General features: G+C 42.0%; 1 protein-coding gene and 1 long non-coding RNA gene across 5 annotated transcripts; both read right to left on the reverse strand.

The window, feature by feature from the left end:
- Positions 1 to 730: 730 nt before the first annotated feature.
- LOC108886925 (zinc phosphodiesterase ELAC protein 2) lies at positions 731 to 9,781 on the reverse strand. Of its 4 annotated transcripts, XM_018682050.2 has the most exons (25): positions 9,699 to 9,781; positions 9,215 to 9,529; positions 8,419 to 8,469; positions 8,260 to 8,330; positions 7,825 to 7,889; positions 7,686 to 7,743; positions 7,528 to 7,596; positions 7,319 to 7,441; positions 7,107 to 7,162; positions 6,963 to 7,021; positions 6,200 to 6,272; positions 6,004 to 6,116; positions 5,795 to 5,893; positions 5,557 to 5,695; positions 4,962 to 5,047; positions 4,560 to 4,681; positions 4,292 to 4,391; positions 3,363 to 3,501; positions 3,231 to 3,269; positions 3,029 to 3,138; positions 2,744 to 2,843; positions 2,527 to 2,647; positions 1,995 to 2,073; positions 1,500 to 1,644; positions 731 to 1,193 (listed from the first exon to the last, which is right to left on the reverse strand). In XM_018682050.2, the coding sequence occupies exons 1-25, from the start codon at positions 9,749 to 9,751 to the stop codon at positions 927 to 929; spliced, it is 2,652 nt and encodes an 883-aa protein (XP_018537566.1). In that variant the 5' UTR covers positions 9,752 to 9,781; the 3' UTR covers positions 731 to 926. The 4 variants fall into 4 exon arrangements, with proteins under 4 accessions (XP_018537566.1, XP_018537567.1, XP_018537565.1 ...); XM_018682051.2 differs by having other exon boundaries at positions 4,292 to 4,388; positions 9,215 to 9,761; XM_018682049.2 differs by having other exon boundaries at positions 9,215 to 9,761.
- Positions 9,782 to 10,794: 1,013 nt separating this feature from the next.
- LOC108886926 (uncharacterized) lies at positions 10,795 to 12,399 on the reverse strand. The gene is made up of 4 exons (XR_001961518.2): positions 12,176 to 12,399; positions 11,854 to 12,002; positions 11,591 to 11,636; positions 10,795 to 11,404 (listed from the first exon to the last, which is right to left on the reverse strand). It is a non-coding gene; the product is annotated as an uncharacterized LOC108886926 (long non-coding RNA).
- Between the last annotated feature and the right edge of the window lie 1,169 nt (positions 12,400 to 13,568).

The following is a 13,568-nucleotide window of genomic DNA, read 5'->3' on the forward strand; positions in this document are numbered from 1 at the left end:
GCTTATCCCCCCCCCCCCTTCAGGTCTCAGTAACTGGTCTGAGCTGTGACGGCTCACTGAGGCCCCCATGTGGACTAACGTGGGATTTTTCTATCACTGTGGTCCTGAGCCTCTGCCGGGCACACGCTAAAAGATTTTTAAAAACGTAACTGATGTAGAAAATGCGAGAGACCAACGTCTCAACTCAAGAAGTGATGCCAGGATTCACATTTGTTCTTATAGTGTGTGATGTGCAGAGAGAAGACCAACACAGCCACACTACACCAACAGATTCACCACCACCACCAACCAGTTTGGAGTCAAAACTCAAAATCTCATGCAGTCAAACGCGACTTTAGAGTAAACAAACATGGCGGACAACGATGTCTAGTGTTTGTTTGTACTTGCGTCTTCAGTCAGCTGCTTCTTGATTAGCTATCTCTGTCCTACGTGACAATCCACAGAGTGCGTGCTAGCTTTCCTCTTTTCCCCGGACCGATAATCGGCCCGATTATCTTGTGGTGTGTGTGTTCCGCTTTTCACTTTTTCTGAAGAGGATCTGGAGCTGGTGAGCCCAATCAGTCTTACAACAAAGACGCATGAAACGTCTCAACTCAAGAAGTCACAGCAGTAACAATTATTGAGAGACTGGATCTCTAGTAATTACTGTCATTGCAAATGTCAAATGAGGTTTTCTTCATCTGAAACAGAACCCAGAAACAAATTAGACATTACTGTATGAAACTACCGATGTGTGGTACTGCTTTATTGTGTTTTTAATGAAACAAAAATATCTATCCATACCTTTTTAGTATTATCCACTTCAATCCAAGAAATATACATCATGTTCAACAATCAAACCAAATAAAAATCTCATTCATTTAAATAAAATAACTCAGGTAGTTTTAAGTGTTTTTTTTTTTTTTTTCTTTCTCTGAGCTCATGTTTTAACTGCTGAAGGAAGTTTTCTGTCTCTTTGCGTCGACGTCATGCGTCGCTGCCTCCTCCTGGTCTCGTTTGGCGCCTCGACCCGTCGTTGTCCTCTGCTGCTCGCTGTTGACCTCGGAGCTGCCTCCTCTCTGATGCCTCTGATGCCTCAGCTCCCTCCTCTCCCTCCTCTCCCTCCTCTCCTCCATCTCCTCTATATCATCGGCAAAGAGGGTTTTCACTGCAGGAATGAGTCTGGGGAGGATTTTCAAGTCTCCAAAGCGAATCTGAGCGAGGATGAAACGAGAGAAAGATGGTCTGATGGAACGTACCGCGTCTGAATTCATAATACCATGAGGACAGTCTTATCTCAGCTCCCTGTTCTCAGCTTTGAATCTAAAAGGGAACAATCACTCTATACTTCAGAAAAGTGGGTGAACTAAAACAATATTGAATCGAATTCATTGGTTCTTGATTTTTAGTCTCTAAAATATTGTGGTTTGATGCGGAATCCTAGTGTCAATCGAATGAAAAGTACTGTCTGAATGCTGCATTCATGAACACTTGTACGACCGCTACACAGAGCTACTTACTCTCATGTGGTCGAACGATATTCCCACTTTGTCGCTGAAGTCTTCGCTGAACAGAGGGATCTTGGCGTAACGCTGGCTGAAGTGGTTCAGCATGATGAACTCTGCGTTCATCCTCATGCCGATGCCGATGGCCTGGGAGGTCGTGCTGTCAGAAAACACACGAGCATAAAGTCAGAGATTTACGTTATACCGCTTTTTTTCTCTAAGGGAAAGCTTCAGCGGAAATATTGTTTTCCACAGACGTAAAAAGACGCTTTTGTGAAGACGGATGTTCACTCTGCCGCTGTAAAATGCTGCAAAAATCAATGGCAATTGTCTGTGGAGAGTAAAGAAATTTAACAAGCTACTCAAAAAATAACTGCAGCCTCAAAGAGCCAATAAAGCACATTTCTTTAGAGGTTTAACTGCTGCAATTTCAACCATTTTATTCATTTGCATAAATTACATTACAGCCCTGCTGAGCGATTTGGTGACACACAGTTAGTTTTTACTCACCTGTGCCTCTTCTCCACAGCCTCCTCCTCCATCCCATCCTCCAGCGTGGCCTCGTGTATCAGTAAGGTCGCGTCTTTTCCTGCAAAAACACAGAGCCTGAATCACAGACGAGCACTTACAGCCTCTTCCTGTCCCACAGGAAATCAATCAGGTAGTTGGCGTAATCAAGAATTGGCACGCCCTGTTTGTCTGGTGAGCTGAGCCATTTATAATGAACAGGCATGGGATGTGCTCGCTGTCTCTGGGAGGTTGTGCTTGGACTGAATCCAGTCAAGCAATTTAAGAGGAGTCAATGAAGTGGGATCCCACAGGAACCATTAGCAGAGCCTGCCAGCTACGAGAGAGATCGAAAGCATTAAGAAATATCGGATAAATTATTCAGAACAACCCACGTAGTCAAGATACAGTTAAGATGACCTTATATGAATCTGAAATATTGAAAGCACACGCTCAATTTGCTATTACCTACAGTGTGTCTGTCTAGATAGACTCCAGTGAAATATAAACTTTAATCACTGTGAGTGGTACTGACCGATGTTCACGAACGCATCGCAGGGCATGGTGTCACCGGAAAAGGCCAGTTTCCAGCCGGACTGATGAGTGAAGCTGCAGGCGAAGGCGTTCTTACAGTGACGCACTCCGCACGTCTGGAACTGACACACACACACAAACAAAACAAAATGATGAACAAGTTTATTTTGAAAAAGTTCTTTAAAGTTGAGGGATGTGAGGCTCAAACAGCTGCAGACCTTCGTCAGGTCGTTCTTCTTCAGCAGCGCTTTGATTAAAGACTTTGTCTTCTGTTTGGGAACCTCGGCGTCATCTGTTAGAAATGTGTTTGGGACGACGCTGAAAACCAGAACAGATGACGTTAAAGACCAGATCAAAACAAAAGTCCTGTGAGGCTGTAACACTCATTACACATCAGAAAACTATTATCGACTATAAGAAACAACTAGTACATCATCAGACTTCCATCGTTCACACTCGGAGCGTTTGTGTTGTGATGTTATGACGTCTTTGTGTTCACATACTTGATGTGACTGAGGATCTCCTCACAGTGGTCGTGATACCGGTTGAGCCAGGTCATGATCTGGACCGGAGCGATCAGGTAGATGGGGCTGAACTCTTTTCCTAAAGTCGTCTACAGACAGATCGTGATCATTTCAACGTTCACACACACAGAAAGAAAGAAGTGATGAACAAACTGTGCTTGATGTTAAAATATTACTTTACCATCGCTCTTTCCCTCTGGTACAGTAAATTCAGCAGCCCCTGAGACAGAACAGTTCAACACCAGGATCAGTATTTACATGGACCAGGCTCCACAGAGCTACCAGTTTGTTGTTCTGCTGTGCAGCTGCTTACTGTGTGGTGATCGGCGTGCAAGTGTGAGATGAAGACAGTCGAGATCTTGGAGAGAGCATCGTCCACGTCGTCGCCGTAGTGTCTGCAGAGCTGACCGAAGGTTCCCTCTCCACAGTCCAACAGCAACGACTGAGTCGAGCTACGAAACAAACACAGACGTTAACAACAGGCTGGAAAAGGAGCCGTAATCTTGTTACAGCTGTTTTTGTTTGGTGTGGTTTATCTTTGTGTTGTTGTTGTTGTGTATTAAATTTGTCTTCTGCAGTCTTGATTCAGTCGTTCTTAAGTTCCCAAAGTTTAAAACAAGACAAAACATGTCTTTGCCTTTTGAGAAAATGATGCCGAAGACATTAAGTACAGACTCACTTTACTACTACAATAAATACATTCTCCTTCATGAAGGTTATAATGTTCAGTTTGTGTTGAAACGGAAACATCTCAGCTATAAAGAACAACTCGAGTTCAATTTATGTTTAAACACATTTAATTTAGGTTTAATGTTTAAATAGCTTCAGTAAAGACTTTAGTTCTTTTAAAATGTGTTTTTTCTAAAGAAATAGAAGATGAATGGAATGACTCAGGCAGAAAAAGAAGTTTAAGAGGAGGAGCAGATCATTTTTAAACTGATTTTTGCTCACATTTTGTTTCCAGAGACGTTTGTTTTCTTGCTGCTACACAACAGAACTACTCCCTGCAGTTTCCTGCACAGACTCTACACTCTCAGTATGTCTCTGGTTATTGCACGAGGAGATGAAGGAGTAAATGTGTAAAGGGACTCATGATTTACTCGTAAAATTTCTCTTCTTCCTGCTTCTTTTCAATCAGGGAAGATGTTTTATGTTTTCACAGACAGCAGCTCATGTTTTTGTGCTGAAAGTTCACACTGCAGGGATTAAAGATGATGAATGATGATCAGTGTTGTACCTCACCTGATATTAACTAAAGTTCCACTGACGTTTCTGATCTTCATCGGCAGAGCTGATCCTGTTCCCAGGAAAACCACCTCCGGGTATTTGTCTCCTTTTCCTGCTGCAGAAAACAGAATCACACTTTTACAATCTGCAAGTACGCAAAGAAAAAAATCACAGTTTAAATTATAAAATAAATAAATAAAAATACACTTTGTTCACATTAAACATCTCTGCAGAACCAGCTCTAAAAACTAAAACTAAACTCTGTTTGCAGAGTTGAACTGACCGGAGAGCTCTGCAGCGTCAGTGGAGCAAATCTTCCTGCTCTTCTCCACCTCTTCCAGAAAGTTTGGCACCTCAGACGCCTCCTTCACAAACTCCTCTGTGCTGCAGGAGGGGATGGCGTCTCTAACGAATGAGATACAGAGTCAGGAGGACACACACCACTGCCTGTAAAAACACTCAAAGAGCAGGGATTCTTTTCACATCTGACCTCAATGCGCGTCCACAGAACTTGACAGAAACAACAGAAAAAAAAAAACCACACTGACACTTGTAAGACGAGTTTAAAGAAGAAGAAAGAGGCCGAGTGCAGCCGTCCATTCCTGATTGTTTTGTGTGACAGGGCGGCGCTCGGAGCTGCAGAGTAATGTCAGATAAACTGGGGGGTACTGAAGGACAAACTAACCTTTGCCACTCCATTACGGGTCTGAGCTGGAACTTGAGCAGACACTCGGCTCTGACGTTGGGGACGTGCAGGGCGGCCTGAGGCTCCTGAGGAGGAGGAGGATGTTTTTAATGTTTTCTTTAGGAACCAAACCTGATTTATTCCTCTGTGAACTCTGGCTTTTAAAGCAAAGCAAGTTTAAAGCGAGCACTTTATTAGGAACACTTATCTCAGTAGGGTTGTTGGAAACTTTCCATGGAAATTAACAGGAATAAACTAGAAATTTGCAAAATTACAGGTTATCTCATAACAGGGAATTTAAATGTGGGTGAAGAAAACAACATCTTTCAGCATAATCTTGGTTAAAACAACCAGATTTAATGCAAATTCAGCTGCAGACATTTCTAGAATCCTGCTCACTACAGCAGGACTACTGAAGCCACACTGAGGTAAATATATCAGATCTGAAAGTTTAAAGAGTGAAAAATAAATGTGCCAACACCACTTCATTCAGATTTACGAGGCTGGCTGTAACGGTGCTAGCTCAGCTGTGAGGCTGCTTCTTCTGCTTTCTGTTCTCGTACTCCGTGTAACATAAGTTAAATCCCAGTGTTACCTTGGTCCTGTACGAGCGGAGCTGTGGAAAGATCTCAGGGTGAATCATGTTCAGCTGCGTCTGAATCTTGTGACTTCTGACGTTGTGGACTGTGAAGACTTGCTGGTTGAGGATCAGGTGTTCTGTCGTGGATGGAAACCTGCAGAAACACAGAGGAAACTCTCAGTCTATCAGTGTGTCAGGAAAAAAAAACAAAAAAAAAGAAGAGCAGGAGTCTCTGAGGAGTCTGGCTTCAAACCTCTCCATCCACTGTTTGTACTGATCTGTGTTCAGAACAGACTCTGGAGTCATGTGGACCACGAGCACTGCAGGATCCTCCGTCCCTCCTGTTTGGTATCTGCAGGAGATGAAACTCTGAACTGAAACTTTTCACACTCACTCACTTTAATTGAATGAAGAAACAGTGAGTTATTAAAATGTACAACTCATAGTTCTGATCAGTTTTACCTTCTCAGGTGTTGATTGGTGCAGACAGGTTGCACAAACTCCTCAGACGGACACTCGATGATAATAAACACTGGTCCTGGATCAGTGGGAGTACAGACCTGCTCAGGCCGGATCTACGAGACAACAAGGACACAGTCAGGAGATACTGATCCGGTTTAAGAGCTGCAGACTGAACAGTGCCATCTTCATACAGCACCTCTCTCCCTTCGAACGTGATGCTTTCTCCAGCTTTCAGAGCTTTAACGAGCGGACCGATGGCTGCTGTTCCTCTGTGAGGAAAAACAACGACAGGATCAATTAGAAATGATCAATTAAAATTTAAATTCATTTAATAAACAAAGAAAATAATCTAACGTTTCCTGGTTCAAGCTTCTCAAATATAAAGTTTATGAATCTCTTTGGGTTTTGGACTGAAGGTCGGACAAAACAAGATTTTTTTTTTTCTGACATTTAATGGATGAAACATGAACAGATGAATAGAAACCCAGAAAATGTCTTTAGTTGCAGTTACAATGATGATTTACACAAAGATCAGGCTGTAATAATAGTATGAAACATGTAGAGCCAGAATATATGAAAAGATATGGAGCTCAGGAGAAAATAATCTGAAGGATGGGGGGAAAAAAGATGTAAATCTTTTTTTGTCGTCCCGAGCTCCATAAAAAGGAAATAAAACCAAAATTCAAATGAAATCTGTTCCACAGCAATAATCAGCATCTTTAAATGTTTATTTACCTCCCAGAAAATTAAGTTTAAAAAAGTAGTAATAAGCTCATTCCCACAGAAACTATATTGATAATGAGAACAAATTAATAAAACTAATGATAATAAGTCATTAATGCAGCCTGCTGCACTGAAAACCAAAGTTAATATTGTTATAGTTCAATCGATAAATCCTCACACAGCTGGACCACATGTTGACTTTAATAAAAGCTCAGTAAAAATTGTTTTAATCTTACACAGGCAGTCCGAGCTCCTTCGCTTGAGTGACCAAGAAATTTCCTTTCTTTGGGTGAAGCTGTGGAAGAAGAGAAACATCAGAGACAAAACGTCTTCAGTTTAAACATCAAACACAGGACGACGTTAATCTGACAGTTTCCTACCTTACATATAAACGAAACCACCAAAGATGCATCTCTGGTTCCTGTTCGTCTTTCACCTGCAGATCAGAAACAAAAGTTACAGGAACTTTAATTTTCCCAAGAACTAATGTCCAGGAACTTTCACAGAAACCAAAAACTTCCATCTCCACCGGGAAGATTTAGAAAACGAGTCCAAGACAAGAGTTCCCAGAGAGACTGGTTCTTGGACTCACCTGGACTTCCTGGACTGTCTCCGCAGCTGTTGAGGTGAATGTCGTCTTCCTTTGGAGAGGCGGGACTTCGAGGGGGGCTGCTCGACCGGGGGGAGTGTTTCCTGCTGTGATCCTTTGACTGAGCTGCAGAGTGACGATCAGTTCACGATTCGAAACACTTTCAGACGCAGAAGTCAAGATTAAAAAGTAAGAGACTGATCTGAACTCACCGAATATTGGCACCTGATGAACTGTCATTGTGTCGTCGGTGTAAGCCTCCTCAGTGTACGGTCGCACCGCTGCAGAACACGACACAGTAAACACTCACACTCATACCACACAAAAATGAAAATGAATCATTTTATCTGGTTCAGCAAAGTCAACGCACACAGCTTGATGTCGTCCAGCGGTCCAGAAAACGTCTTGATGGCGTTCAAATACTTCTCCTTTGATTAAGAGAAAACACAGACGTGAGGAGAGACGACACGTGTTGCATTTAAAGTCTGTACGATGATTCAGTTTCTCACCAGCTGTGGAGGTCCATAGAGGACACACTCAGGGACACCAGTGTCTTTTAAAGTTAATATCATCCCTGAAGACACGACAACAGGAAAAGAGTCCAGATTAAATACAGACATATATACCTTTAATCTCTGATACACATTAAACATGATTGTATTTATTTGTTTGTGGACATTTAATGAAAACCACTGTTAAACGTTTACAGTATTTCTGAGGTCAGACTTTTCATTTTAAATCTGTGGTAACTGGTTATTGTGGCCACTTGGGGGCAGCAGAAACAAGCTGTGAACACAACACACTTAAAATCACTACATGAGCTGATATGTGGAACTTGCTTTAAGATAAATGCTTCCATCAAGTGTTACCATGCACCAACCACCAATGATATATACGCCAATGAATAATATGGATTATTTTGTTGTTTAATCTCCTGAACTGACCTGATAAACCTCCCACATTCTCCCAGCTCAGACTGGTCAGGAAGATGTTGTCCAGCTGAGCGGCTTTCAGTCTGTCAGAGGAGAAAACATCAACCCTCTGTTCCTCTGTCACATCAAACCAACAGAGACGACGACTCGTGACGTGTTTACAGCACTTACTTATGTTCCTGCAGGAGTCTCTGTGTTCCCTCGCCACAGTTGAACAGATACCTGCAGCAGAGAGGAGGGAGGTTTGTTCATGTTCAGATAAGTGGATGCAGCACAGAACTGCTGTGTCTCAATATTACTGATGGATACGTTTGTGTCCTCAGGTAAAAGGAGAGGAGTTACCCAGCTCTCATTACCTGAAGACACAGTTCAACTCTCTGACTCATTACACTGAAAGTTTGACGTTAATACCTTTTGTGGTTTTTCTAATTCAGGTGATTAAAATTAGCAAGTCAGCACTGTCGAATGAGGATTTGACCTCGTCCTGTTCACCTGATCCAGACCCTCAGACCTCTTCCCCAAGATGAAGATGAAGCTCAGTGGTCGCCATTTTGACAGTGATGATGATGTTGACCATTTTCTCAGACTTAGGAATTTAAATAATTAATGCCAAATAACGTCCCCTGTGATTGTGACCTGCTGTATTTTATAATTAGATAAAACTCGCAGCTTTACACTGTTGGCTGGTTTAATCTTTTGCAGCACTTCACATTTTATAAGCTCATCATATGATTTATATGTAAAACTTTTAATTTGTAAAGTAACTACAGCTGTAAGATAAATGTAAGAAAGTAAAAAGTACAATATTCCCATCTGAAATGTAGTGGAGTACAAGTATAAAATGGAAATACACATTTTAAGAACAAGTATCTCAAGTGTACCCCTCAGTTTGTAACTTAAAGATGTGAAAGGTGTGTCCAGTGTTAAAGCAGGTTTACAGGACACAGCCCAGGTGTGTAAACGGTACCTGTTGAACTCGGAGAAGACGTAAAGTGACGCAGCATTATCTCTGCTTCCAGCTCCGACCACCTGCAGGTAAACCGTGGACGGTCCGTGATCATCGAACCCTCGTTTGTTCCTGTTCTCCCTGATTTTCAGTCTCCGCAGCGGCTCCTTCTGTCTGGCTTTCCTCGGATCGAGCTGCTGTCGCGTCTCCGGGTTGTTATCATTACTGTTATTTGTGTTATTGTTATTAAAATTAGTCGCCATTGTTCGGCAAAACTGGAAAACAGTCCGAGAATCCCAGCGTGCGAGCGGCGGATGAGCGTCAGCAGGACGAGCTCTGCTTTTCACAAACAGAAATGTAAAGGACCTCAGCTTCAAACGGACCGTATTCATACTAAAAACGTCACTCAGTGTTTACAAATATTCTGCATCTACGGGTCACACGTAAAAACACTCATTTAATCCTTGGACATTCATTTCTACGCGTTTCTTGACGCATTAATTACCTAAAACACGCCGTGCACTCGGTCAGCGGGACCTTAGAGGTTGGTTGACACATGTGAACCTTCTTCCGGCATCTAAAGATGACGTTTCCGCCTCTTATCGCTCATTGGTGTGTGGGATTGCTTAGCGGGTGTATGGACCAATCACAACGGCTTTTGGAGAAAGGGAGGCGGGGATAGAACGTCTTTGCAACATAAACATAGTAATACAAAATAAGAGCTAAAAAGAACATTACAGAGGTTTAGCTTCTCTCATGAAGTATTTTAACGATCAAACACGCCCAAATATCACGCTTAGGAACACTGGGGGTTAGTAGCTGCATGTTACTCAATTACTGGTCTAAACTGAAAACAAACAAGTGTTTTATATAAATTATTTAAATGTTAATAGTAATTTAAAAATATATATATATATTCTTCACTTAAAATGGTCAGAAATGTTGCAATGGAAAGACTAATACCACTCTTGCACTGAGTGTACGGCACAATACAAAACAGACTATTTGATTTGTATGTAGGTTTTATAGTTTGTTAATTTAGGGATTATATTAGAGCTGCGATGATTGAAAAATCAATTAGAAAATCAAATCAATTTTTAAGCAAAAACATTTGCGGTTTCCAGCTTCTCAGTTGTGTAGATTTGATCCACATGATTCTTTGTCATATGTGATGTTAAAGTGAACATCGTTGGGTTTTGGACTGTTAGTCCAACAAAACCAAATGAAAAAACGAAATTAAACGATGCAGACTCCTTCAGCCAGGTCTGAAAATCTGGTGGCAAGTAAGAAATTAGAAGAGCAAACTGACATTCCTGTCTGAAAAACTAAATATTTATTCATCTTATTCAGGAAAAAAAAACACTCACACACACACAACAGAGTTTTTCCTTCTCTTTCTCTCTCTTTATTCATATATCAGCATATAGTCCATTGCACAGTGCGCACTGCCTGGACTGCAGGTCTAACATGATTCTGATCACCAACACTTTAACCTTTTAAACTGCTTTATACCCAGAGAAGCAAAGTTCCATTAAGATACCAAACACAATGCTTTCATTCACGTACATGGAAGAGGTGGGACAAATTCACAAAGAGCATGATTCCAGTATGTTGAAGAATCTCCAAATCAGATACTCCACTTGATTTTGGTTTCTATAAATACAAGTTCCAGGTTATTTTGCTTTTCTTTTTTTTCCATTTTCTTATTTTTTTAAATCACTACTAATCACTGAGATGCATCCTCATCGAGAGGAGTCAAGACCACAATTGACTGATTCAGCTGCTATTATACTTACGTGACTGTGCGTCAGTGTGTGTTTGTGAACAAGAGAGAAACAGAAGTGTGTTAACGTTTATATATTATACAGACATGACTGAAATGAACACCATTTTTATTGCAAATGGTGTTTTGTTGTTTTTTTGTTTTTTTTACTTAGGCTTTACAATTTTCTTTTAACACTGCAATAAGGGGACCAAGCAAATTTACATGAGGATTTGTTTTCTTTACTTTGTTGTCTTTTTTTTTTTTTTTCATCCACTGTCTTTATTGTTGCAGACTGGTGTATACTTTGATGTGTTTTTGTTTTTGTTCAGCTTTCAGTCCATATACATTGGGGAGCTAGGAGACGCCGGCATCTGATCGAGGATCCTGCAGACGTAACCGGCTACGTCGGCCGAACGCTCCTCGTACATCTGAATGAACGGATCTTTCTGCAAAGGTGGAAAAAACCATCAATTTATAAAAGTGAATACACACTCCTATAAAATAATTCTGAACTCTAAAGCAGATAGGATGCAAAACAAAAATAGTAACTGGTTTCAAGTCAGTTTAAATCTTCATTTCGTATTTTCTGAGTGTACACAGAGAGCCTTCATAATGACTCAACACAAACTCACCAGTAGCTCTTTGTACTTTGGCCTCTTCGACTCATCCTTCGTAAGGCTTGAGGAAAAGATAAAGAGAAGGAAGGAAGTGTTAAAACATTGGAGGATGCAGTTCAGCCTAACGTCCACCAGGTGGAGCAGACAAGCAAGCAGCAGCAGCTGGAGTCTCTGCTCCATGACACAACAGAAAACCTCAAGTAAAACCAATCTCCTGACATTAGGACATGACAGAAATTCATGTTGCAGAATTAATTCGCAGCACAGTCGTTTCTTACCACAAGTTGACAAAGGCGATGAATTTGGGGGAGAAGCGCCTCTCCTCCGAGTTGCTGAGCTGTGGAGGGTCTCCTCTCACCACCTGGGTCAACTGGTCAAACACACTGTTCCACTTCGGGTAGGGAAACCGTCCCGTGGCCAGCTCATACTGAAACACATCATATACATACAACTAAGAAACCATGAGAGGTCCTGAGTAACCTGAGTTGTAACTTATCAAAAATGTAGTAGGCAGTTTGTGTGAACATAATGTGCTTTTGAGAGCAAGAAAGCTGCAATCTATGGCTCAAACTGATTCTTTTTTTTAGTATTAAGACTCACCAGTGTGATTCCCAAACTCCAAACGTCTGAACGGACGTCGTAGCCTTGCCTGGACGCGCTGGGGTCTATTCTCTCTGGCTGGAAATGAACCAGGAAATCAGATTCAAATCTGGGGCCCAGAAACAGGAGTAAGCAAATTGTATTTCAAAGAATGATATGAGGGTTTGTGGAATCTGACAGGACCATCAATACATTCTTGTGGTGAAAAGATAGAGGACAACTTGTACATTATTTCTGAAGTAACCTGCTTCTCAGAGAACGCTGAGATAACTGAAGCACCGAGGCTTGTGTCACTCCTGTAAAGCTAAACAGTTTTTAATACAACATGTCAAGATTGCGACCCGCTGGCCGAACGATTACCATGTGGGCTTGAGTGCCCTGGGCAGCAAGTCCCTGGTTTGACTCCCAGCCGGCCGGTCCACTTGCTGCATGTCAGTCCTTTGCATTTCCTGTCTATCTCCACTGTTACTAACAAAAGCCCCCAAAAAGTACTTTAAAAGAAAGGAAAAAAAAAAAGTGACCAGTGACAAGCGCGTCAGACGTCACTGTTTCATCCGGTTTCACTGTTTTACAGATAAACTATGAGCTCTAATGAGACACAAAATGGTGGATTTACAAATGATTTTACTGCAGCATTTCAAAATAAGAGTTCAATAGGCTTCTTGGACTTTTGCTGGACACATACAGTGGGCTGCTGTAGGTTTTTCAAACCACCAGATGTCACTGTTCTTGCTGACTTTCAAGCCCAAAGCTTCAAATCTTTGTCAGCACTATGAAACTCACAGTGAGTGTAGTGTGTGTGAACTACTTTACCTGAAGTTTCATGCTGTAAAAACTTTCATTCTAAAGCCCCCGAGGGGCCTGAGATGTTTTTATGCCTCTGCGTTCTGAGACTAGATCATCAGAAGGAAACAGGTGTTCATGCCCAAACTGGGCCAAAACAAGTCCACTGCTAGACAAGCTCCCGCCCCCTGAGAATACCAAGCCAGCTCATCCCTCTGGGCATGTTTTCACCTGCACAACAAGATGCCATCGGCTCTGCAGCTCGCACACAGGTAACACGCTCGCTCGTTCCTGCAGCGTGGTTCTAAACGCCTCGCACGACCCCACTCCTGTCATTTACTCGTCCTCGGCTCATCACAATTCGCAGAGCAGAGACGTGGTAATGAAGTGTGTCAGAAGGCTGCAGAAATCTCCCGCTGCGGCGCTGAGAGGAGGAAGCACCTCACTGGCCCATTTACAGGCCTGAATTAGATGCTGACGTCAGCCAGCGGGACAGTCTGTGCTGCAGCACTGATGGGTTTTATAGAAGAGCAGCTGACTACTGCAGAGAGCCTGCTCACATCTGCCAAGACTGGAAGTGTTTAGTCTCTACAGCCACAGCATATAAACT

The sequence above is a fragment of the Lates calcarifer genome, unplaced genomic scaffold (genome assembly GCF_001640805.2).
Source record: "Lates calcarifer isolate ASB-BC8 unplaced genomic scaffold, TLL_Latcal_v3 _unitig_1163_quiver_1003, whole genome shotgun sequence".
Taxonomy (NCBI): Eukaryota; Metazoa; Chordata; class Actinopteri; family Centropomidae; genus Lates; species Lates calcarifer.

What these genes read in the sequence shown, in the direction of transcription:
- LOC108886925 (XM_018682049.2), bottom strand. Translation starts at nt 9,585, where the DNA reads ATGAATACGGTCCGTTTGAAGCTGAGGTCCTTTACATTTCTGTTTGTG. An exon ending in TCATCAGGTGCCAATATTCG is followed by an intron (nt 7,442 to 7,527) that starts GTGAGTTCAGAT and finishes GTCACTCTGCAG; the next exon opens with CTCAGTCAAAGGATCACAGC. An exon ending in TACAAACAGTGGATGGAGAG is followed by an intron (nt 5,696 to 5,794) that starts GTTTGAAGCCAG and finishes GTGTTTCTGCAG; the next exon opens with GTTTCCATCCACGACAGAAC.